The sequence below is a fragment of the Phyllopteryx taeniolatus genome, chromosome 2 (assembly GCF_024500385.1).
Source record: "Phyllopteryx taeniolatus isolate TA_2022b chromosome 2, UOR_Ptae_1.2, whole genome shotgun sequence".
Classification (NCBI taxonomy): Eukaryota; Metazoa; Chordata; class Actinopteri; order Syngnathiformes; family Syngnathidae; genus Phyllopteryx; species Phyllopteryx taeniolatus.
This window is the reverse complement of record NC_084503.1, coordinates 28,726,496-28,753,477: the sequence shown is the minus strand read 5'-3', so window position 1 is coordinate 28,753,477 and position 26,982 is coordinate 28,726,496. Positions and strand designations below refer to the sequence as shown.

Below are 26,982 nucleotides of genomic sequence, written 5' to 3'. Positions count from 1 at the left end.
AAAAAACAAAACAAAAAATAATAATTCAAAAAAAAAAAAAACAGTGGACCCCTCTCTGTTTGGCCGACCTCATCGCAAACAATGCAAGGAAAATCCAATTACTGTAGACAGGAGGGTTTTTGAAATATGCATTTCTGCCTTCAGGGTTATCTTTGTGCATATACAAAAAAGGGGGAAAAAACATCAATTCATCCTTTTCAGACCACGAGTTGTCTGAGAATCTGTCCTCTCCACCACAAAGAGAAACAACAAATGACTTTCTACGGTGGTGTGCTGATAAATTGTCATTTCTGTTTAACATGTCAATTCTGTTGTTTCTTCTTTTTCGTTTACCTAATCATTATAGTGTGTAGCATTAATAACAAGATAAGTGGGTGCTTTGTGACATAAGGACCATCCCATTATGTATGTGTGTGTGTGTGTGTCTCCTTCTTTTCCACCAACCTGGCAACCCAAATGGCCAGTCACAGTGTGAGATGGCCTTTCTTCGCTGTAGCCACGCCCGTCACGGGGGCCAGCCAAGTTGGCGCAGCTGTAAGTCGGAGCCATGGTGTCATTTGACTTCTGATGACATCATGAGGTGGGACTGTGACTGCGTTGCATGACGTGAGCGTTGATTAAACACCATATTCTGTCCACCGGCAGCTTGTGGAGTGCAGTGCAACGGACTTTCTTGGCTGGTATCTGTTACTGTAGCTGCTGTGCTAAACTGGGTCATTGGACTATCTCTGGAAGTGGCCTTTATTAACCCTTTGTGCTGCTGTCTAGTGTGCCCTTGTAATGCTTTGACTTTATCATGTGTGGTTCATGTTTACGATGAAACCTCCAAAGTTAACCACAATGTGTGCCATAATGCCTGTTGACTTCCAAGCACCTCCCCCCCACACACACACACAGGAAATAATTAAAAGAGAATGAAATTGTCACAGGCTCATAAAACCGTTATTAACTGTACAGACAATATCTTAAGTATAATATTTGAACAGTCTTGACTTTCTCACAATAGACATAAAATATACTGAATGTATTCATTCCGGCTACAATAAAATCTGTATTAACTGTACAGGCAATGTTTCAAGTAAGACATTAACTTCCCTGAGAGATGTTAACCTTGATATTATAAAACTAACCTAAAGTAAAACTGCTCACTTTTTGAAGAAACCTAACTGACAGACAATACTGCCATCTAGTGGTATTTTATGATATTGCTGGAGGTAAAAGCTATTGTGATATGATGTCACCATATTTTTGACGACCCTATAGTATCATGATACAGATAGAAGTCAATCAGTGTCAATGGTCCTTTTTTATATATCATGTCCATGTAAGTACTGAGGTTTTGCACATTGCACGTGCAACCAAATAAATACATCAAATATTGGAATATAAAAATAGTTTTACCATGAAAATGTACATTAGTTTGATGAAAAGTGGAAGCAGCATTTCTTTTCTGGGGTGAGAAAAAAATTGGAGGTTGAAGTACGTTATATACAGCACGTAATGTTGATGTTGTACATGGGGCAGAATATAGAGTCACAATATTTAAAAAATAAAGAACAATCTATATAGTGGTAAAATTAATTGCCTTTTAATTCTTTGTTTTAGTCATAAAATACAAAGCAGCCAGATCACAGGTGTCAATTGTAACCACAATCTCTGGTACTTAAATAAAGAAAAAGCCAAAGAAAAAGAAAAACACACATGATGAAATCTTTAGACGCTTGCTGAGTTGAAGTCTTTTAAGATCTAGACAGCGTACAGCTGTACTGTGTGACTTTTGGGGTGTTCGACGTTGGAGGTTCCACCTTATTATTGATGTTTCACTACATCGATATTTCCTCACGTTCAGTGTTTTCTCAAACGAGCTATTACTCATTTTTTTATACAACCCCAATTTCAATGAAGTTGGGACGTTGTGTTAAACATAAATAACAACAATACAATGATTTGCTAATCATCTTCGACCTGTATTTAATTGAATGCACTACAAAGACAAGATATTTAAGGTTCAAACTGATAAACTTTATTGTTTTTAGCAAATAATCATTAACTTAGAATTGTATGGCTGCAAGATGTTCCAAAAAAGCTGGGACAGGATCATGTTTACCACTGTGTTACATCACCTTTTCTTTGAACAACATTCAATAAACGTTTGGGAACTGAGGACACTAATTGTTGAAGCTTTGTAGGTGAAATTATTTCCCATTCTTGCTTGATGTACAGCTTCAGCTGTTCAACAGTCCGGGGTCTCTGTTGTCGTATTTTACGCTTCATAATGCGCCACACATTTTCAATTGGGGACAGGTCTGGAGTGCAGGCAGGCCAGTCTCGTACCCGCACTCTTTTACTACGAAGCCACGCTGTTGTAACACGTGCAGAATGTGGTTTGGCATTGTCTTGCTGAAATAAGCAGGGGCGTCGATGAAAAAGACGTTGCTTGGATGGCAGCATATGTTTCTCTAAAACCTGTGTGTACCTTTCAGCATTAATGGTGCCTTCACAGATGTGTAAGTTACCCATGCCATTGGCACTAACACAGCCCCATACCATCACAGATGCTGGCTTTTGAACTTTCCGTCTATAACAGTCAAATTCTTTGCCACCTGTCCCAGCTTTTTTGGAATGTGTTGCAGCCATAACATTCTAAGTTAATGATTATTTGCTAAAAACAAAGTTTGTCAGTTTGAATATGAAATATCTTGTCTTTGTAGTGTATTCAATTAAATATAGGTTGAACATGATTTGCAAATCATTGTATTCTGTTTTTATTTGTTTAACACAAGGTCCCAACTTCATCCGAATTGGGGTTGTATGAAAGTCTGCAAAAAGGACCTTTTTCCTCACACAATCAACAACTGTTTTGCAGAGAGATGGGTCGAGATGACCCCGCCGTATTTGCGCGGCCAATTAAATCTCGCAGAGAGTGCCTGCAAATGTTGACACTCCACTTCTCTGCAGATTTCCATCTGTGCAGGCTTCATTTGTGCAAGATTGTTTTGTTTGCTCAACACCAGAATCGCTTATCATTTATTTTTATTTTTATGAGGAAGCAAACCGTTCACACTGTGGCAACAGAGCAGCTAGAGGTAATGCCTAGCCACATTAGTCCCAAAATATCACCATTGTGCAGACTTACAGAACGCATCCTGTTGGTAACTGGAGAGGGGGTGAGTTGTTTGTGCTGGCATCCAGTTATCTGTGAAAAAGGTCCTTTCTTTGCAAGTTTCCAGTCTGGCCAGGTCAAACCTTGATAAGGCTAAGTCAATTTCAGTGAGAGTGTGTTCTCTCAAAGGCAGGTGACTCACCCTTTCCTTTTGTCTAGCCAGATGCACCCACGGGACTGTGTGCTGCAAGGGGTTGGGAGGGACACCGCCGGTGCCTTTGTGGCCTTGAGCACGCCTCTTAACGTTCTAGGAGCCTTTTACGGAGGCGTCTACAAAAGGTGACAGAAGGAGCTGCCGGATTGTGCAACAAAGAAATAAATTGGAACCTCTAAAGTCAAACACAATCCACTCCTGATGTTGTTTGTGGTTTGAAACAATAATTCCAATAGGAAATGATGTGACTAGAAATACAATGCATTTCACTGTCAAACTCTTGGCTTTGTAAAACCCTTCTTAACAATAAAGGCATGTACAGTATGTATTATGGAACAACATTGCTAATTTCGTAACATGAGATTTTCAGCGTTCTCCTAAGTAACCCAAATATTTGTGTTTTATAATACCGTTTTTTTTTAATCGAGTACAGTACTCCACGGGGGACTGGAACCGTGGCCCTGCCCTGGTTGCTGAACAACTGAACAACTCAGCAGATAGAATCCATCCATCCATCCATCCATTTTCTTTTGCTTATCCAATGTCAGGTCACGGGGGCAGTAGCCTTAGCAGGGAAGCCCAGAATTCCCTCTCCCCAGCCACTTCATCCAGCTCTTCTGGGGAGGATCCCGAGGTGTTCCCAGGCCAGGCAGGAGACATAGTCTCTCCCGCATGTCCTGGGTCATCCCCGGGGTCACCTCCTGGTGGGACTTGTCCGGAACACCTCACCAGGGAGGCGTCCAGGAGGCATCCTAATCAGATGGCCGAGCCAGGTCATCTAGGTCCTCTCGTACTGTGGAGGAGCAGCGGCTTTACTCTGAGCCCCTCCCGGATGACCGAGCTTCTCACCCTATCGCTCAGTGAGAGCGCGGACAACCTGAGGAGCAAACTCATTTCGGCCGCTTGTATCCAGTATCTTGTTCTTTCAGTGACGACCCACAGCTCATGACCATAGATGAGGGTAGCAACATAGATCGACCAGTAAATTGAGAGCTTTGCCTTTCGCCTTAGATTCTTCTTCACCACAATGGACTGATACAAAGTCTGTATCACTGCAGATGCTGCACCGAACTGCCTGTTGATCTCCTGTTCCATTCTTCCCTCACTCATGAACAAGACCCCAAGATACTTGAACTCCTCCACTTGGGGTAGGATCTCATCCCCGACCCAGAGAGGGCACTCCACACTTTTCCGACTGAGGACCATGGTCTCAGATTTGGAGGTGCTGCTTCACACTCGGCTGCAAACTGCTCCAGTGAGAGTTTGATGAAGCCAAAACAGAAAAACATCATCTGCAAAAAAGCAGAAATGGGATACTGAGGCGACCAAACCAGACACCCTCGGCTGCACCGAGAATTCCAGCCATCTATTCTCAACACCGCTTATCCTGTTCAGGGTCGCGGGGCGCTAGAGCCTATCCCAACTGACTTCGGGCAAAAGGCGGACTATATCCTGAACTGGTCGCCAGTCAGTCGCAGAGCACATATAGAGAAGCACAACCATTCGCACTCATATTCACTCTGTCACTGAGTGGGAACTGAACCCATGCTGCCCAACGCGCCAAGAAATTCTGTCCATAAAATTTATGAACAGAATCGGTGACAAAGTGCAGTTTTGGCAGAGTCCAACCCACACCCGAAACGAATCCGACTTACTGCCATCAATGCGGACCAAACTCTGACACTGGTTGTACAGGGACCAAACAGCCCGTATCAGGGGGTTTGGTACCCCATATTGCCGAAGCATCCCCCACAGGATACATGGTCGAACGCCTACTCCAATTCCACAAAACACATGTAGACTGGTTGGGCAAACTCCAATGCACCCTCAAGGACCCTGCTGAGGGTATACAGCTGGTCCACTGTTCCACGGCCAGGACGAAAAACACACTGCTCCTCCTAAATCAGAGATTCGACTTCCAGACAGAGCCTCCTCTCCAGCACCCCTGAATAGTCCTCACCAGGGAGGCTGAGGAGTGTGATCCCCCTGTAGTTGGAACACACCCTCCAATCCCCCTTCTTCAAAAGGGGGACCACCACCCCAGTCTGCCAATCCAGAGGCACTGTCCACGATGTCCATGTGATGTTCCATAGGTGTGTCAACCAGGACAGCCCCACAACATCCAGTGCCTTTAAGAACTCTGGGCGAATCTCATTCACCCCCGGAGTCTTGCCAACGAGGAGCTTTTTAACCACCTCAGTGGCCTCAACCCCAGAGATAGGAGAGCCCGCCTCAGAGACCCCAGACTCGGCTTCCTCATGGGAAGGTGTGTTAATCGAATTGGGGAAGGCTTCGAAGTATTTTCCCCAACAACTCACAACGTCCCAAGTCGAGGTCAGCAACGCCACATCCCCACAATACACTGTGTTGATGGTGCACTGCTTTCCCCCTCTTGAGACGCAGGATAGTGGATCTGAATTTCCTCAAAGCGATCTGGAAGTCGTTCTCGATGGTCTCACTGAACTGCTCCCACGCCCGAGTTTCTGTCTCAGCGACTACCAAAACTGCATTCCGCTTGGCCAGCAGGTAACCATCAGCTGCCTCAGGAGTCCAACAGGCCAAAAAGGCCCGATAGGACGCCTTCTTCAGCTTGACGGAACGCTTCCACTCTCTGGGTGCAGGTTTGCCGCCACGACAGGCACCAAGGACCTTACGACCACAGCTCCAGTCGGCCGCCTCAGCAATGGAGGCGTGGAACATGGTCCGATTGGATTCAATGTCCCCCGCCTCCCTCGGATCGTGGGTGACGTTCTGCCGGAGGTGGGATTTGAAACTCCTTCTGACAAGGGATTCTGCCAGACATTTCCAGCAGACCCTCACAATACATTTGGGTTGCCAGGTCGGACCGGCATCTTCCCCACCATCGGAGCCAAACCACCACCAGGTGGACAATCATTTCAGATCGGGAGTTGGGGGGGGGGGGGGGGGGGGGGGTGTGCGTTCCTCCCAATCACGCCCTTCCAGGTCTCACAGTAATTGCCCACGTGAGCATTGGAGTCCCCAGCGGGAGCACTCTCCAGCACCCCCTTCAAGGACTCCAAAGAGGGTGGGTACGCTGAACTGCTGTTTGGTACATAGGTACAAACAATGGTCAGGACCTGTCCTCCCACCCGAAGGTGGAGGGAGGCTACCCTCTCATCCATCAGGGTGAAACCCAATGTAGAGGCGCCAAACCGGCAGCTAGTAAGTATGCCCACACCTGCTCCGTGCCTCTCACCGTGGGCAACTCCAGAGTATAGAGAGTCCAAACGCTCTCAAGAGGACTGGTACCAGACCCCAAGGTGTGTGTGGAGGCGAGTCCGACTATATCTCGTCGGAACCTCTCGACCTCATCCACCAGCTCGGGCTCCTTTCCTGCCAGAGAGATGATGTTCCACATCCCTAAATCCAGCTTCTGTAGCTGGGAATCGGATCGCCTTTGGCCACCACCCAGCTCACACTGCACCCGACCACTAAAACCCCTCCCACAGGTGGTGAGCCCATGACAAGGGGGACACGTTACCCTTTCGGGCTGTGCCCGGCCGGGCTCCATGGGTGCAAGCCCAGCCCCAGGCACTCGCCTTCGGCTCCCACCTTCAGGCCTGGCTCCAGAGTGGGGCCCCAGTGACCCGCGTCTGGGCAAAGGAAAATGTCTTCCAGTATTTTTAAAAATCATAAGGGTCTTTGGAGCCGTGTTTTGTCTGGTCCCTCACCTTGGACCTGTTTGCCATGGGTGACCCTGCCAGGGGCATAAAACCCCAGACAACTTTGCTCTTCGGATCATTGGGACACGTAACACCACCCACCTAACCCCCCCTCCCCTCCCCCACCACGATATGGTTATGGCTCAAGGAAGAGAATACAGTTATTGGCAAATCCTTTTCAATCAAATAAACTACAAAGACAAGATATTTAATGTTCCAACTGATGAACGTTATTGCTTTGTTTAGTTTTTTTTTTTTTTTTTTTTTTTTGCAAATATTCTCTCATTTTGAATTTGCATGCCTGCAACACATTAGAAAAAAGCATGGACCAGGGAGACAAAATACTGGGATCGTTGATAAATGCTCAGAAAACACCTGTTTGGAACATTAAACAGGTAAACAGGTTAATTGAAAACAGGTGAGTGTCATGATTGTGTATAAAAAGAGCTTCGCAAAAAGGCTAAGTTGTTCACAAGCAAGGAAGGGGCGAGGTTCACCACATTGTGAACAACTACGTGAGAAAATATTCCAACTGTTTTAGAACAACATTTCTCAAAGTACAATTGCAAAGAATTAAGGGATTATGTCATTTATGGTCCATAATATGATCAAAAGATTCAGAGAATCTGGTCAAATCTCTGGACGTGCAAGCGGCAAGGCCGAAAAACAACATGCCTGTGACCTTTGATCCCTAGGCTGCACTGCATTAAAAATCAACATCATTGTGTACAGGATATTGGCGCATGGGCTCAGGAACACTTCAGAAAACCATTGTCAGTTAACATAGTTTGTCACTACAGCTACAAAGACAAGTTAAAACTTTACCATCCAAAGTGAAAGAAATCACCCAGAAATGCCACTGGCTTCTCTGAGCCTGAACTCATCTGACATAGACTGATGCAAAGTAGAAAAGTGTGTTGTGGTCTGATGAGACCACATTTGAAATTGTTTTTGGAAATCACGGATGTCATGTCCTCCTGGCCAAAGAGGAAAAGTATCATCCGTATTGTTATCAGCGCAAAGTTAAAAAGTCAGCATCTGGGATGGTATGGGGTGTGTTAATGCCAATGGCATGGGTAACTTGCATATCTGTGAAGGCAACATGAATGCTGAAAAGTACTTACAGGTTTTGGAGCAACATATGCTGCCATCCAAGCAAAGTCTTGGATGACCTTGCTTTTTTCAGCAATACAATGCCAAGCCACATTCTGCACGTGTTAAAACAGCGTGGCAAGCATCTTGGTTGGCGGGTACGGCTCTTTATGGCCCGCCCATGGTGACGGGTATGACTGTACGAATGAATGGATCTGAGTGACAGGGGAAGGTCGATTGGGACTGGGAGGAGGTCTATTTTTCACAATTATGGAACGTTATTTTATTTACTAGGTGATTTTTTTTATTATTTATGTTTTTACTCTTATCTTATTCTCTTATTTTCTCATTTATTTTATTTTTTCATTCAAATTGTCAGGCTTGTTAACAGCATTCTTCTCTGTGGTTTTATTTTCACTGTACTGTACTTTAAGGTATAACAAAAAGCACCACAAACTATATAATCCCAACACATTTTAATATTTGTAATTCAAAAGCCATTTTGATGACGATGATGATTTTATTAAAAAAAAAAAAAAGCACAGGAAGTCTGCAAGTACATGCACATGCAATGACTCTCCGTAACTTCCACTAACAAAATATGCAAAACTTAGCTTCTCCTTGACAATGCAATGTTTCTCAGTTAAGACGTATCACTTCAATATACTTCCTTGTACCAATTTATATTTAGACAGGGGTTTGGTGGCATCTTGCGGAGTCTTTAGGCGTTTCTGAAAGAGCACAAAAAGAGCTACTAGATGTGTTTTTACGCAAATAGCTCAGGATAGGTTCCACAGAAGTAAAAAAAAGACGTGTGTAGGTGAATCTGTGAATAGTGAACCACAACTATGTGGGGATGATAATGTATCACCATTGACTGCGTGACTGGTCATTCAAACATATGTAATCAGAATCAGAATCATCTTTATTTGCCAACTATGTCAAAAACACACAAGGAATTGTCTCTGGTAGTTGGAGCTGCTCTAATACAACAACAGACACCCATTGTGACAAAAAATACTTTTGAGACATAAAAATACTACGGAGAGTCACTGAGCAATGAAAGGTTACCCATGGTGTGGTAATGCTGATACAATGACAACTGTGCAAATGATGCAAAGTCCTGTACAATTTAGAGCAGTTTGAAATGACTAATAGAGCGCTAATCTGGTACAGTGACGATTGTGCAAATGGTGAAGAGTCTTCATGAAATTTAAGCAGTTTATACTGTTTTTGGAAATCACGGATGTCATGTCCTCCTGGCCAAAGAGGAAAAGTATCATCCGTATTGTTATCAGCGCAAAGTTAAAAAGTCAGCATCTGGGATGGTATGGGGTGTGTTAATGCCAATGGCATGGGTAACTTGCATATCTGTGAAGGCAACATGAATGCTGAAAAGTACTTACAGGTTTTGGAGCAACATATGCTGCCATCCAAGCAAAGTCTTGGATGACCTTGCTTTTTTCAGCAATACAATGCCAAGCCACATTCTGCACGTGTTAAAACAGCGTGGCAAGCATCTTGGTTGGCGGGTACGGCTCTTTATGGCCCGCCCATGGTGACGGGTATGACTGTACGAATGAATGGATCTGAGTGACAGGGGAAGGTCGATTGGGACTGGGAGGAGGTCTATTTTTCACAATTATGGAACGTTATTTTATTTACTAGGTGATTTTTTTAATTATTTATGTTTTTACTCTTATCTTATTCTCTTATTTTCTCATTTATTTTATTTTTTCATTCAAATTGTCAGGCTTGTTAACAGCATTCTTCTCTGTGGTTTTATTTTCACTGTACTGTACTTTAAGGTATAACAAAAAGCACCACAAACTATATAATCCCAACACATTTTAATATTTGTAATTCAAAAGCCATTTTGATGACGATGATGATTTTATTAAAAAAAAAAAAAAGCACAGGAAGTCTGCAAGTACATGCACATGCAATGACTCTCCGTAACTTCCACTAACAAAATATGCAAAACTTAGCTTCTCCTTGACAATGCAATGTTTCTCAGTTAAGACGTATCACTTCAATATACTTCCTTGTACCAATTTATATTTAGACAGGGGTTTGGTGGCATCTTGCGGAGTCTTTAGGCGTTTCTGAAAGAGCACAAAAAGAGCTACTAGATGTGTTTTTACGCAAATAGCTCAGGATAGGTTCCACAGAAGTAAAAAAAAGACGTGTGTAGGTGAATCTGTGAATAGTGAACCACAACTATGTGGGGATGATAATGTATCACCATTGACTGCGTGACTGGTCATTCAAACATATGTAATCAGAATCAGAATCATCTTTATTTGCCAACTATGTCAAAAACACACAAGGAATTGTCTCTGGTAGTTGGAGCTGCTCTAATACAACAACAGACACCCATTGTGACAAAAAATACTTTTGAGACATAAAAATACTACGGAGAGTCACTGAGCAATGAAAGGTTACCCATGGTGTGGTAATGCTGATACAATGACAACTGTGCAAATGATGCAAAGTCCTGTACAATTTAGAGCAGTTTGAAATGACTAATAGAGCGCTAATCTGGTACAGTGACGATTGTGCAAATGGTGAAGAGTCTTCATGAAATTTAAGCAGTTTATACTGACTAGTAGTGAGATTATCTGGATCAGTGACAATTGTCCAAATGGTGCAGATAGTTCTCAACCACATGAGTGGCCAGTATTGGTCTACAACAGATATGCAACTAGTGCAGAGTGATGAGACTACTACAGTGAGTGCACGAATAAGTGTCCCGACAGAGATGTGCAAAATTGGCAGTATGTTACAACCTCGTCCCCGGAGTCTCTTCCTGGTGCGACGTGCCCAGAACACCTCAATTTAAGAGGCATATTTAGTTTGAATTCTGACGTGGACGACCTTTGGAGCGATAAACTTCAGAGATTTCAGTATACAAACACGTTATCTAGCAAAGTTGTAGAAATGCAATGTTTTCCGAGAAGTTCCTGGCATAGAAAATAAAATAAAACTCAATTAAATCCAATGATCTTGTGTTCTGGTAGATGTACAGGGAGAGTCAGTTGTTGCCTCTTAACCAGAATCCATAAGAAGACCCGTCAGGCGTTTGTATGCCACTAATGGCCGGCCTCGATTTGACTAACATCTAAAAAGCAGATCTATTATGGAACGATAACAAGCTCATTTTACAGGAGGCGGACGGTAGAACAAAGAGTGTCTGGCGGCGGGTTTGCATCGGCGAGTCGCGGCTTTTCATGTTCGCTCTTTCGGAGAGCAATTTACTGTGATATGCCAGCCTTTCTTCACCCACATCATAGCTCCCAACATATTAGAGATAAACTAGATCTTTTATGTCCAAATCTCCGGCGCATGGATACATTTATCCGTAACACAAAGGCATGGGTGTTTTTCATGGACCGTCTCTTGTTTGGTTGTTGCTGCCTTTGCTGTCATTCGATGACCTGTTTTGTTACTAGTTTTAGAAAAAACTCAACTAAACTAGCCGGGACGATGGATGACTGGTGAGCACATCTGCCTCACAGTTCTGAGGACTGGGGTTCAAATCCCGCCCCCGCCTGTGTGGAGTTTGCATGTTCTCCCCGTGCCTGGGTGGGTTTTCTCCGGGCACTCCGGTTTCCTCCCACATCCCAAAAACATGCGTGGTAGGTTGATTGAAGACTCTAAATTGCCGGTAGGTGTGAATGTGAGTGCGAATGGTTGTTTATTTCTATGTGCCTTGCAATTGGCTGGCGACCGGTTCGGGGTGTACCCCACCTCCCGCCTGAAGATAACTGGGATAGGCTCCAGCAGCCCGCGACCCGAGTGAGGATAAGCGGTAGAGTAAATAGATGGATAAACTAAACTAAATAACTAAAAAGCTTTGCCAGATGTATCATCCACACTAGGACATCACTAATAAGCATTGAGAAAATTTAGTCGGGTTCAGAATACTCCAGCATAAGCAAGTAAGTTTGGTCAAAAGTACCATCTATCCATCCATCTTCACCACTTGTCCTCATTTGCGTAAAGGGTAACAGCAGCCTATCCCTGCTAACTTCGGATGAGAGGCGGGGTACACTCTAAACTGGTCGCCAGTCAATTGCAGTCAAACATTTTCGATACTGAACAAGTTCAATAGGATTTTTACCGAACAATTTAGATTCGACATCGACAACAATCGATCAATGTTTCAAGAAGATATGATGACTTGTGTCTGTGAGGGCGCTAAAACAGAACAATAACCGAAGCAAGACAAGCTTCAACCTCACCTACATCCGCCATCTTGTGGCGAATATTCTCTAAAAGCTATCGGCTAGATGAAAATGAATCCATGAAAGTTTGACAACCAGTGTTAGATTACATTTGTTACCCTGTTGAAAATGTTATAGTAGTTTACCATTTCAAAGACTTTCTCAAATATATAATATATATATATATATAATATATATATATACACACACACACACATACACACATACATAAACATATAAGGGCCCACCCTTCCTCAATGCGCCGGCTCAGCAACTCTGCACGCCAGTTGACTAACATGCATGTGATATGGGAAAAGTATATAAGTTCCATAGACATGCTATAGGCTTGAATTGCTTATGCCGGGACCACGAATAATAGCACAGGTTATATTAAAATATCAGCTCACAGGTTCTTACAGGTGTTTAGACTCTATAAAAGCATCCCAGCGCACCACTCATCAGTAGCACTCCCTTGCTTATTTCCCACATGCTGTCCTTTTCTGCCCTTTTCTGTCGTCTCTCATCTTGTCCTATTGGTTAGTTGATGCATGTCCTCACCTGGTGTCCCCAACCCATCCACAAATGAGAACACGATTTGACTTTTCTAACGTTACTTATGGTCAAGTATCTAGACTGTCTAACAATTGTTCTGCTGTGGTTTGCACCCCTATTCCCCTTGTCCATTCTGTCCCTCCATCTGTCCCCTAAAACCCTTTTCTGTCCGGCTGCATTTTCAATAAACATCTGAATAATAAAAAAAATTACAAACTAAGCAGAGGGAGTGTTTCAAACTCCCGTTGCGCAGCAAAACTGTTCCAGTACAAAAGGCATACAGATCCACCAATCTGCATGGCCATGCAGCTGAACAGGACAGGTTTAAATAAATAAATACATAAATAAAAAGGCGTTACTTATTTACCTGCGACCCCAGTTCGATTTCCAGATAAACCAACGCTCGGTTTATAAATGTATACTCTACATTGGCAACCACAACTTTCTTTCAAAACACATACAGCACCTCCTCTTCAGACCACATCTCACACACTCACTTTGTTTTGAAGATGAAAAGAACCAATTGTTTTATTAAACCAAATGCCATCAATTTGGACAATGACTGAAAACATTAACATGAAAACAACATGAAACATTACACTTTTTGTTTTGGGCTGTGTGGTTTTCAATGTAGAATATCAATATTATGACATTGTGAGCTTTGTGTGACCTTTGTTTAACCTTGACACCCTTTGTTGTAAGCTAAGAGGCATATGAAGTGATTTAAAATAGCCAGTTTTAATGGCATTTAACCAAATGTCCTTGATCAAGGACAAGGAAAATTATGGAAGAATATTTTTAATATATTTATTTTTAAATGGGAGGAATTGTTTGAATACCTGTTTCAAAATCGATAATAACAAAAATATAGCTCAACTCCGTGTAGAAGACATCATTGTCATTCTTTTGACAGCAAACCAGTTGACACTGAATCAACAGCGCCTCTGCCAAGTACTTCAAACATGTCCACATAATTGACTGTGTTCCTAATGAATGTATCATACACTGTCATTCGCACATGGACGTTCAGAACAAGTCAATTTAAACATTTTATAACATACAGTAAAACGTACAACCTACAGCAATGAAAGATGATGGATTTAAGTTTCTGGGGCTCCGGTTTAAGCTGTGAAAAGAAGTCGTTTATGTTGTATCCCTCTGAAATATTCCAATGCAAATTAGGTTGTTTGTTGTCATCGGGAGAGGGATATTGTGGTTTTGTACATTTTGTAAGACGAAAACAATTTTCTGATTTGGTTCTGGGAAAACCCTGACGTCGATAAACTCCGCCATCAGGTACCAGTCAAAATCATTTGAGACTTTAACCTCTATGGGCTTTGGTTGGTGCCCAATTCCTTACGTACTCCCTTGAAAGGGGCCATGTTGATGTGTGAGGTTAAAAAAGAATCTCCACACCACCTCAAGAGCACATATTTTTGCATTTGATTGACACACACTGCTGATATACCTACCACCCCACCCCGTCTGTGCCTTATGCTGTTGGCTAGGCCTGTCAGTCAGTCTGTGTGATGACTTCCTCGCTCTCTCCTTCTCTCTCTCTGTGTCGCAGGATGAAGGGCCCACAACACCTTATTTCCACAAGTGCAGTCAAAGTACAAAGACTCCTTGCTCTGCTACATATCACGACGGACAGGTGGTCCCTTGATCCCACTGGAATCCCGCTGGAAGATTGGGTGACTGAGCGATGGATCCCAGAGTTATTTCCTTTTTTCGCAAATGCCTTTTTTGTCTTACTAATCCCGTTTTTTTGTTTGGTTTTTGTTTTTTTTTGTTTTTTTGCTTTGGCGTCCGTGGAAGCAGATTTTTTGCAGAGACCGACTTTTTTGCTGCTCTTTTTTTTAGACATGATGATGGGTTGCAAAGAAGAAAATAACACATTTATAGACTCATTATGCTCAACGCATGCATACTGTCAACACGCATACAAAAAAAAGTTATTGCTAATGAAAATAATTTAAAAAAAAACATTGTACATAAGTGCAAATGCCAATTCAAGTACTGAATCAAACACACACACACACAAACATGCAAACACATACGTACACACACCAGCCTGCTGCCATTTCGTTTTTTGTGCCTACACAGACGTTGTGTGCTCTGTGACAGGGCCGAGCTCTGGATGGATGACGACGACAAAGAAGAAGAAGAAGAATCCAGGATAATTTACATGCATCATTCCTTAGGAAATAGGGACCAAAGGACTAAAAAAAATGCTTTTTAAAAGAATATAAATATATAAATATATATTTAAAAAAAACTTTGTAGCTGGAAGTATTACTCTGTCAAAAAAACAAAACAAACAAAAACAAATCATTAAATCGATATCCAGTGGCCTACTGTAAAAAAAGAAAATGGACTATGTATTGAAAAAAAAATTGAACCGTAGTGTAGGGGCTGATTTTTGTTTGCTCTGGATGCTAATGTGGCACCATCTTGTATCATAGTGAAGTAGGTTAAAAAAAAAAAAAAAAAAAAAAAAGAAATGTACATTTGCTCATTTTTCCTGTTGTTAAAAAAAATACTTGAAGTTGCATTGAAACGGGACTAGAAAAAGTCTTAACCACTGGATATTGCGCTCATCACGATGTCCGAGGCACCACAAAAGGAGAGACTGTTTCCCAGAAAGGGCAAAGACTGAACTTACTCGTGCCTGCGCTGGACAGGGTGCAGACACGCAAGGCTTCTCCTTGGCCTTTACGTTCAAGCGACAATCCACTGTAAAAGACCAAGCAACACGGACCCCCGGGGTGTCTTTTTGGATTTTTTTTCTTGACCTTTTTGTATTACGCAACGTGAAAAGCAAAGTGGTTCAATGAAGGGAGGTGAACACAAGAATTTTTAAGGAACAGAAAAGCTACTGAAACTGCCAGAAGAATGAACCTTGAAGCCACGTTTCCACCAAGTGGTATAGTTCAGTTTGCCACAGTATGGCTCTGTAAACTCTGATCAGGCTTTGGTAGCGACATACATAGTGGCGCATGCCAGCAAGATTGAGTGTAATCCATCAATTTGGTCCTGCTTATCTTCTATCCCAGCTGACTTTGGGTGAGAGGCTGGGTACACTGTCAATTGGTCGCCAGTCGTCACAGGACACATATTGACAAATAACCATTCATAACCAAAGTCTTCACGGAACAAGCATGTCTTTTTAGAATGCTGAAGAAAATCAAATCCACGAGGAAAAGATTAAGCCAAGTCTAAAACCCAGACCCTTTTAACTGTGAGCCAACCACATACAATAATCCACCATTCTATAGCATGTAATTTTGCCAACTAATTAATCAAAGAAAATAATGGTACAGTGCTGTGTGCAGACAGTACCTGGAAATAAACAGGATTTTTCCACCTCTCTTTCCTCGTCACTGTTCTGTATAAACAACACGGAATTCGGTGACCAAAAGCCCGCCAATATTCCGCCTTCTGAAGTAGTATCAGAGCCGCAACAGAGTGACGATGACGCGTGTAAAGCAATTCCGGAAGTGTGGGCTCGTGGTGCAGAGCTACAAACTTGACACTTGCTTTTCCCACTGTGTTTTGGTTGCTCAAAGAATGTTGGGCCGCTTTGTAAAAATGCACACAATTGCAATAATATCCCGCCTATGCCAGGTTGTGGGTAACAAGCAGATATTTGGATATTTTGTTACGGCTCTGACGAGTTGTCTGTGTAAGAGAGACAGAAAAAGCTAAAGAGAAACCACGTCTTGCTCCAAGAGAACTTTACTTACAAAAGCATACCAAAGTTACCACTTTGACATCCCTACAAAAAGAAACTCAAAAGTGGGACATTACCATGGAAACAATAACATGTGTAACAAACTGAACGGAACCATAGTGCTTGGTGGAAACACGGCCTACACATAAAGAAGTTGTGTCATTGTGTCACATGTCCCCTCAAAATCATCGAGCTGTGCTGTTAAATGAACAACTACCTACAAATGTAAGACACAAGACCATCACAATTACACTATCATACAATGTACATTTCACTGTGAACATGTTATTTGACCTATTTTCTTGGTAACCATCCATATAGATTCCAGAAAAGATGCGGGTACACTGCTTCGTAAAATGCAAACATGTAAATTGGTTCTGGCTCTGAACGTTCCCTAATTTTCTCGGTTGGAGCGCAATAGCGATCCGATCCCAACAGTGGTGGATGGTAGGCGGTAAGAAGGGAGGTGGGGGATAGTAAACATCTTTCAAAGTCATGCTTCTAGGATGAAGCCCAAACATTATAAAAATAGAAAGTGTAACCAAGCTCCTGGTGACAAGCACCATATATCTGTGCTGTGTGTTTCCAGAAAAAGGAATAGGATTAAAGGTTTTAAAAAGTCTGTTAGCTTGGTACAAATAATTTGAGTATTAAATCTCATTTTGTCACAAGAAAAAAAAAAAAACTAAACCAAATTTATTGCAAATAACTGACAATGTGCTACAGATTTGTAGATGAATTGTGATAAAGCACAAGTTGCCAAGCCAGAGTCAAAACCACGTCCCTCAGTTCTGTTCATATCACTGAACAGAATGTCTGTCAATGCTACTGTTCAATTATCCCCTGTTCAGTATTAGCCAAGCTTGCACTCTGATCACCAGCTTGTATCCAGCAACAGAGTCTAATAAGAAGAAAATCACCGAAATACTCACCGGGACCAAATGGCGAGGGCGAGGCCGTTGCTTCGTTGGATGACAGAGGGACGAGTAGGCCAGATGATGTTTCTGCCTACCCCCATATTGGGAAGGCTGTTGACAGCTGACCTGGCACATGCAACACTGCCAAAATATCCTCAATTAATAGGTAGTACAACTAGATCGCTGTACTTGCGTTTACTATGACTGATACCACCAGTGGCATCTGTAAAGCCGATTTTTACGGTTGAGTTTGAAGATTAAATACTTCCGGAGGCATAGGTTTTCAACTTTGATGTGGAAAGAATGAGGGATTAGGGGGGAAAAAAGAACAATCTAACAAACAATAAACACCTAACTGATACCTTGTACTCTCTGCAGTCGCAAGACTAAACATCCTTGACCACGATATGAGGAAATACGGTACTGCTGTCCCGCTCCCCCGGTCTTTGATTTGCCATCAGGTGTATTCAAGAAGCAAATCCAATGTTCCAATGAAGTTTCCTGCGCTCTTCTTGGCCTCATGTTACAGTGAATGCTGTAAGCGGAACCGAAACCTCCACAACTACTCTCGTACTCGTCGTTACCAGATGCGGTTCTAGCTCCCGGTTGCAGATTGGGCCCGCAGGTGAGCTGACCCCCACGCTAGCCTAGCATGCTGCTGAATAACCAGCGCTGAATTTACGACATGTAATATCCTACAGCAAGGCAAAATGAAACCGTTAGAAAGACAGCTGGAAACTTTCAACAACGATAGCCTGTATTACTTTTGCCACTGAAGGAAGAGGATTTTAAAGTGATGAGCAGTAAAAATGAAAAGAGCCATGTAGATTATTTTACCCAAAGGTATTATATTATCTTACTTATTATCGATGCAATAATATATTCTGAGTCTGAGTCACTATAACAAAAAGATGACAAAAGATGTGTCCACATGTACACAGGTATTTTCAAAAATTAAAAACACCAAACTTGTACCAACCATATATTTTAACACTTCAACCTGAAGGAGCATTTTCAGTGTGTTATGATCATGCAAAGGGAACAGTTGATGCTAAAACTCTTAAAAATGAGGACATTTTACCCAATTAAATTAAAAGCCATTCCCTGAAAATGTCCCACTAACAACAACGGCCAGATTTAGTAAATATGTAATGTGGACTTATAAGGAGGCGGAGTAATTCTTGAACGAATGAAACATGTTTTAATATGAACTCAATTAAAGAATCAAGCTCCACAGTAGAGCGCAGAGCTCTGCCACAGCTCTGCAATCCTACACGTCCATGTAACTGGTTTGTGTCGGCAAAAAAAACATGACACGCAAAGCCATACCATTAGCCCTGGAGGCTCGGTCTGGTTGGTCCCGGCCCCCAAAACAAGTAGACTGCATCGGTGAAAACGTCTTCCATTTGTACCTTTATACCGATTCTAACCGACATTTAATGGGCTTGTGTAGTCCTGTTGATCAATTCATCTGATTGATATGTTTGGTTAATACCCCACGACGCAGGTGGACTGTAACAGCCAAAAGGGAATAGAGATTCTTGTGTCCGCTTTCCAGACGTGTAGTTGGAACATCACCAAAAGTGTACGGGCTCTTGTTTGTCACATTTATCATCCCTACACTAAGTTTCCTGAAAAGTAGTTATTGTGTTATCCTGCAAAAAGACCATCAGACCTTGTTTTTTTCACTTGGCAGGGGAAAATAAAAACAACTCTTACTGTTATGTTCTGTAACAGACACAAAACCCTGGTGAGCTGATAATGGCTTAAAAATTTTGTTTTCAAAAATGCTGTTTTCATTTTTTTTTTAATAAAAAAAAATCCTGTGGTCATGTGGACAGGGCATACTGTATATACTGTATCTCTCAGTTGTCAGTGCGCCTCTAGCCATTAAGATCCTCTGCAACCAATGTCTACCTGTCTCCGACACTCACCCTAAAATAGTAGACATTGTCAAGGAAAGGAAATGAAATGTAATTGAATGAAAGTGCAGGGATAAGTAAAGTAACCTGTTGAACAGCAGGGACGAAATTAATGCCTCTTATTTAAGAGCTGCTTCGTCATCTCACTGCAGTTGGGACAGTGAGCTCTGCTGTGGAAATAGGATTTTGGAGATGGAAATAGGCTTTGTGAGGTGGTAGTTGGGGGGGAGGGCTAAAACCCAAAAACTCTACAAAATCATTCCTGATACTCAGGGCATCAAGCACGATGATGTCATGATTAGGGGAACAGTTCAGAGCCTCGCCTTATCACCCTATCCAGAGATTGGAGATCGCATACAGTCACTGGGATGGAGTGATAACAAGGTGATGAAGTACCTAAATCCTATTGTCAATCAATCACAAGAGTAACAACAAACAGATTACAGCGTAGTCTTAGCCAATCTTGCACAGACGTCACTAGGGATGTACGATCATGTTGGACTCGGAACAATAATGACCAATTTTTTTATTATTTCTTTATGTAAATAGCTTATAAAATACAAAATTAGAGAGATTGTACAGTAGTGTGCTCTGAGAAGCCCCACTCTCTGGTACAATGATGTCACTATATACACCACAGCAGTGCTGGGATCTGGGAGTCATTTTTCAGTCCCTCAGGTTTTGAATCTATCTTACTCTTCCAAGCATTGGACCGAGGTTGTAGATTTTCCTTTGGGATCAGTAAAGTATCTATCTATCTTAAAAAACAGAAGTTGTTTCCACCAAGCGGTTCAGTTCAGTCCAACACGGTTCAATTCTGGTCATTGCGTTTTCACTGAGACATGAGTAGGCGAAATAGGGATTTTTGTTATGACAGCGAAGAAGGTGGACCAATCAATTGACAGCAACATGTGTAGCTCCACCCTTCACAGGCCTACCAAAGCATACCGTAGCGTACCGAAGCCTACCATTGCGACCGACGAACTGACCGTTCAGGTCTAACGTTTTTGGAGCCTTTACATTTGATGGGAAAAAACTTGCATTCCAAACTAAACCGGATCATACTGCTTGGTGGAAACAAAGCTATGGTCCCATTGACTCTTGAGGTACTGTACCTACAACCTAGTTCTGTAAAACAATGCCAGAACTCTGGGTCATGTTTCTAATCTGCTTTGAAACATTAAAAAGCAGTAATGGACCTAAGCTAAGTGGTGATTGGAAGAAGGGTTTGAAGAAATGACAAATTAGTGAAGAAAAGTGTCACCTGCCACGACTCTCAACCACACTGCTGCTAAATCTCTCTTGTACATACAATATAGCTTATTTTTCAATTTTGTTCAGCCTTCTTTCTGGGCTAGGTACAATATATCATGTTCAAAAGTAAAAAAAATAAAATAAAATAAAAAAAAACTAATTAAATAATATATTTCAGTCAAAGAGAAGGAACCTATGGAATAATTTTAACAAAAAAAATGAATAGATAATATTACAATAATTTCTTGTACAGTGATTCACGGGGATTTTATACTCATGTTGGGAAATTGGTGATTTCTCCAATGTTTTCCGAAGCTGGGATGGACTCATTGTCATGAGGTTTATTATGATGTGTTTTGTTTTTATTATTTATATTTACCAGGCTCCATATGTTAAAAAAAAACATTTTAATAAAAAATAAATAAAATAAAAAATCTGATTCCGCATGCTGACAGCTCTTGGATCAATAATAAACTGAACTAAATGCACTTATGGTACTGGTCATGGGGAATCTAGGAGAAGTCCAACATACTCTTGCTGATGTCACTTTTGGGGACCCTTGCAGACTGTCATCCCAATAACCTTAACATTGACCTTTAATTTAAAAATATATATAAACATATTTTTAAAAAAAATCAGACGAGTTAAGGACTCAATTTTGACCCTGGTAGTGTTAGACATCTCAAATTAACTCGTCATCGGTTGTAAAAGAGTCCTCGAAAGGTGGCAAAGTCAAGAAAATCCACTTACAACATCAAATCAAAACCTATGTAACCTTGTATTTAAGCAATGGAGGAATTCTCTTTGTTTGATTATGTTTCATTTCTTAAGGGCTGGTGGTTGGTCATGTCTCTGGACTTCATCTACTCTGTGTTTACATGCTTATCTCATATTTAGCGGCGAGGGTTTTGCCTCCCAACCGCAGTCCACTGGAGATGTTGATTTGCTAATGTGATGAGGGAATTCTGCCTTAAATCCAGCCTGTTCTCTCTCTCACCTGTGAACACTGCTTGGACACCATGTATTGTAAAAATGGGGAGGTGCCAAATCCTAAGAGTAAAAAAAAAAAAAAACTGCTGTTTAAGTTACCTCAAGCCCATTTGTTGTAAGAATGAGAATGTCTCCATTGCCATTGGTTACAAGGACCAAAATGTAAACAAACTCAGATTGAGCGGTTTGCACAAAATCTAATCAGAGCCTTCAGAGAAGTCACATTGAGTCACTGGAAATGTTTGCCTCATGGATTTTTCTATCACAAATAATTCTCAGCTACACCATTTTATCCTATTTATTTGCTCTCATGTATTTATTCAAATTAGCAATGAATGAAATGGTATTATTCCATGACTCCAACCAACTGAGATAGCATTTTTTTTAAAATATGTTTTTGAAACAGATGTAATTTGAATTAATGTTGGCTCGGGTCTGATCCCCCTGATTTTGGAGTCATATCCTCCCAATAGTGCTCCTGAACACTGTAGTTCTCTAGTTCATTATATTCTGCTTAGACTAAAATAAAGCACAGTCCTGTATAAAAACGATCTGTCCATTTTATTCTTTCACATTGCAGAGCTTGTGCTGCAGGTAAATGTGATTTTTGGCCAAAATTATTCATGTTTTTTTTCACATTTGGTATGAATATACTCTTTTAGTCACTATTTGCGAGGAATAAATGTACTCGTCACCATTTTTTCAAGATGGCCATGAGGGCATTCAAAATGAAGGTTCTCGAAAAATAACCAGTTATCTGCTATATCATGAGACAAGTCTACTGCTCACAGTGGTTAAGTCTGTGTTAAAAATTACTGAAGGACTTATTGTCTGTAGTTCTCAAATTGATACATACATTAGTTGATAATGCGTTAATATTCAAATCATATCTGTTTGTTCAATATATCGTTTAACAAATAACTACATAAAAATAAACATAAAGGTTGAGTTACAATACATGGGCAAATATGTAGTAATACCCAGGAACTTTTGCATATTGGGCACAATAGGCATTTATTTAACCACCATCATGATAACTGTGCCTTGGCTATTCATACAACAACAGGTTATTTTTTTCACTGTAAGCACCATCTTGGAAAATGGACAACATGTTGGAATTTCAGGTGGTTATACTTTCTCTTATAGTTTACCCCACAATGGGTATTTCAGCCTAATGCCATGTTTGTATCGTCAAATGAACAACTTTGACTTGTCTGCACCACTACTGGGATGTCCCTAAGAAAAATTTTGCGTTTTTTGGCGAGCCCCATGTCATTTGCCGTGCATGTCGGACATATCATTGTATTAACTAACAGAGCCAAATACCAAATCAGATGAGATGGTTAGTGGAAAATCACTGAAAAAAGGGTGAATGATGCATAAAAAATGGGAGGGAGATTGGAAGGAGAGCGGAAAGAATTGATTAAATGGAAATGGATCTTTAGCTCGTGACTGAGGCCTCACCGCGGAACCGAAAACCAGGTGCAAAAGGGAGCTGCTGGTCCCCGCCGACATAACAAGCGGGAGGTCAATTGGTTAATCATGCTGCATTTTATTGATGTAGACTGCATGGCAAAGGAGAGTAAAGGTCACATTGAAGGCTTTTATTTAGTTTCCATTAAATGGCCCTTTGGCTCCTCCTCCCTCATTAATCCCAATATTTAACATTTAAAACAGGTTATGCTAGGGAGGGAGGCCGGCAGGTTCCTGGTTTTGTGGAGAAATTATAAAAACACAAAACAATAAAATCAAAACAAAAATATTGCTATTTATTGTGTGTATCACTCAACAAGTAAATAAAACACTTCTCCACCTACATATCACCAATAAGTGACACAATGCTTGAAATAGCCATAAAACAAACCTTAAAAGCAACAATAGCCCTTTACTCTGAATTTTGGGAGAGATTGAGTAAATCTACATGTTTTTATGAAAGTTCTGACATGTCATTTTGAGTTTATGGCTCACGTCATGCGGCACAAAAAGGCACACTCATTTAACGCTTGTTTTTTGTTTTTATTAGGTTGTTTTATTTTCATGGCCTAAGAGGTATTTTCATAGCAGTATTTATTGTAATGATTAGGTTGTGATAGACTACAAAGTGCTCTGATTTTCGTAAAATTGGGATTTTTCGCCACGTTCAGGTTTTTATTCTTTAAGATAGATATTTTGAAAAATTTCGGCCAGGCTGAAGACTCAAAATGTCCGCCTTCAGCGTTTGTGAATGGATGTGGAAAAGAAAGCCTTTTGTCTTTTCCCCTTCATACCAGTTGTACACTGTTATAAAAAATATAAACAATCCAATGGGGGGAAAAAACAGTAGCTAAGTACAGTGGTAACTGTGTGTGCATTCTTGTGCCGTGTGACAACTTAATCTTATGCTGCTGCGCGAACTACTTAATTGCGTACTCTTGGCAACGTTGAAGCCTCATATGTCGTGACTGCCATAAACCGAAGAGCACCTATAGGTACAAAAAAATAGAGAAACAGAACATGTTGTAATTTCAAATCAAATTCAAAATGAGTGAATATTTGCACACAAAAAAAAATCAGTTTGAACAATAAATATCTAGTCTTTGTAGTGTATTCAATTGAACAGAAGTTGAGAAGGATTTGAAAATCATTGTATTCTGTTTTCATTTACATATTACACAACAGCCCAACTTCATTGGGATTGGGGTTTGTATTTCTCTGTCAGCCAACACGTAAGAGTCTCCTTTCCTGTGATCTGCCTGTTATGTGCCACCAACGAAAATGACTTCAATCAATGACTTCTGATACTGTATATAAAACCGCCCAACAGCTCATGGCTTCAGGAACCCCATCTCGTTCTCTTTATTATCCAAGTCTTCGAAACGTATTGATTGAAGGGGTAAGATGCTAGTTTAGCTACTTGTGATCAGGCTTGCGGGGAATAGAATACATGTAACAGGATTATATAATCAGAATACAATCCATTAAAGTCACAGGAAAATAAACAAGTACCGTAATTTCTCGTATATAATGTGCCTTTTTCCCCCAAAAAAATTGTCAAAAGTCAATCGTGCGCATTGTACATCGGTATAGGGGCAAATGGAAAAAAACGTTCACATTTTATAAATGTATGCCACCATCTAGTGGTTATGAAAAAGCTGTACACTTTCATTCCAAAATGCCACCGCCACCTAGTGGTTATAAAAAAAGTGTAGCCTCCACTTTCTTTCCAATATGACAGAGGTACGTATTACTGCATATATTTACAGTTGTGCTCATAAGTTTACATACGCTGCCAGAATTTGTAAAATATATTTTTTTTAAATATGACTGACTGAACAACAACCATCATTAATTTCTTTATGGTTATGTTTTGTTTAATGATAATGCTTTTCTGAAATGCTTGACAGTTTAATTTGAATCCCATTAAAATAAAAATAAATGTGTTTCGCCCGGTCCTTCATGTTTTCTTTAAAGAATTGTACCCATCTTACAAAATCTGCCTGGGTAATCAAACATATGAGCACCACTGTGTGTTTTCTAATTTACTAAATAAAAGTAGGGCTATCAAAATAAGAGCAAGTAAATTAAAAAAAGGATTACATGTTCAAATAAAGTGCTAAACTTCAGAATAATTCTTTGAAAAAAAACCTAACAAAATACAGATACTTCTTGTTTTGATCATATGGGTAGAAGAAAAATCATGCATTGTAACAATGCATTATACATAGGTAGAAGGGTTTTCCAGAATTTTAGGTCAACTTTGGGGGTGCGTATAATACATGGGTGCACATTATACACGAGAAATTACTGTAATCCGGTTACAGGTACATTCATTAAAAATTGGGATCATTTTGCAGGAATACAATTTCAATGAAGGGAAAGGCCGGTTGTTGATTTTGAACCCCAACCTTTTCCTTTTAGCGATGCATCATTGTGTCATAAAGTGTGTGTGCGTGTGTGTGTGTGCGTGCGTGTGCATGTGAGTGTACTGAATGTGTGTGTCAGGGAGGGAAGGTGTTAAAATACCAGTAATGGCAAAGGTTGCCTTCATGAATTTAGTCCTCTTTTTTTCTCCATTTCCCTCGGTATAACACACACACACACACACACTGAGTCATGTGGATATTTTTAAAAACATTGTTAGAGTTTAGTATGTCTGTCTCACAGTTCTGAGGTTTTGGATTTGAAACCCTCCGTGTTCCTCCCACTCCCAAATTCCCAAAACATGCAAATTAAACATTTACAAAACAAGACAGATAATATATATCAATACAGTGGCGTCGTTAGGCCTATTTTAGGGGGGCTTGTTCTTAAACCCACCTTGTTGTTTTTTTTGTTTGTTTTTCTTTTCTTTTTTTAACAAAAAAATAACAACACATAAAAAAAAAAATCACCTAACAGTATTCACTTAAATATGATCATACAGTGAATCTATAGTGTGTTGTTGTCCATTCTGTTCCACTATTTCATATAGAGAACGTCCTTATTACTTATTATCCAATTTTACCTGCAACCTTACTTGCACTGGTACCTACCTCTATTAGAGTGTACCTTGGTAGGTAGCTCACAGGGTTGATTAAAAGCAGCGTGAGGGGAAAAAAGTGAAGGATGGAGTGTCAATAGTCACTTAAATAGGACCATAAATCTATGGATCATAGGGTGGTAGGGAGGACCTTGTCGCTATCCAATCCGTTCCACTTTGTCTTCTCGAGAAAGTCCTTCTTACTGAAACCCCAGTCCATGCTTTCCCTGACTAACTTGCTTGTCAATTAGCCTGAAATGCATCATGAAGCTTCTGGCTGTTTACATAAAGATGAAGAAGGTTATAGAGTGAACTTTGTGTATGAATTCACACCACGAAACAGGAGCTGAGCTCATTTACTTATAGTTGAGTAGATATTAATAATAATAGACGATTGAACTTTAGCAATCAGGACGGATGAGTAGAGACAATAACAAGGGAGCGACATCTACTGGAAAGGTGAGTCTGTGATTTCACAGAATAAAGCCATTTGTTATGCAGTAGAGGAATCATATGTAACGCAATATGGATATGAAATATGAAACATGTCAGTCAAGGTGCATCATATAAAAGTAATATTGAGTAATATTTTTCTCCAACCATTTTAGGTTTTTTCAATTTAGAGTATTCAATCAACCTACCACGCATGTTTTTCGGATGAGGGAGGAAACTGGCGTACCTGGCGAAAACCCACGCAGGTACGGGCAGAACATATAAACTCCACAAAGGAGCGGCCCAGGTCCTCAGAACTGTGAGGCAAATGTGCTAAGCAGTCGTTCACCGTGCCGGCCTACTACT

The 26,982-nt window shown here is 40.9% G+C and overlaps 1 protein-coding gene across 9 annotated transcripts in view; it reads left to right on the top strand.

Annotated features, from left to right (window-relative positions):
* The window catches only part of celf6 (CUGBP Elav-like family member 6), a 245,313-nt gene extending 223,078 nt beyond the window's left edge, over nt 1–22,235 (top strand). For 7 of the 9 annotated variants that reach the window (XM_061765619.1, XM_061765614.1, XM_061765616.1 and 4 more), the window contains one exon: nt 14,441–22,235. In XM_061765619.1, the coding sequence (XP_061621603.1) occupies nt 14,441–14,445 (5 nt within the window). In that variant the 3' untranslated portion in view covers nt 14,446–22,235. Of the gene's footprint in view, nt 1–464; nt 878–3,326; nt 6,207–14,440 lie in introns of those variants that run through there. The other 2 variants (XM_061765612.1, XM_061765611.1) reach the window with 2 other exon arrangements.
* Nucleotides 22,236–26,982: the final 4,747 nt, after the last annotated feature.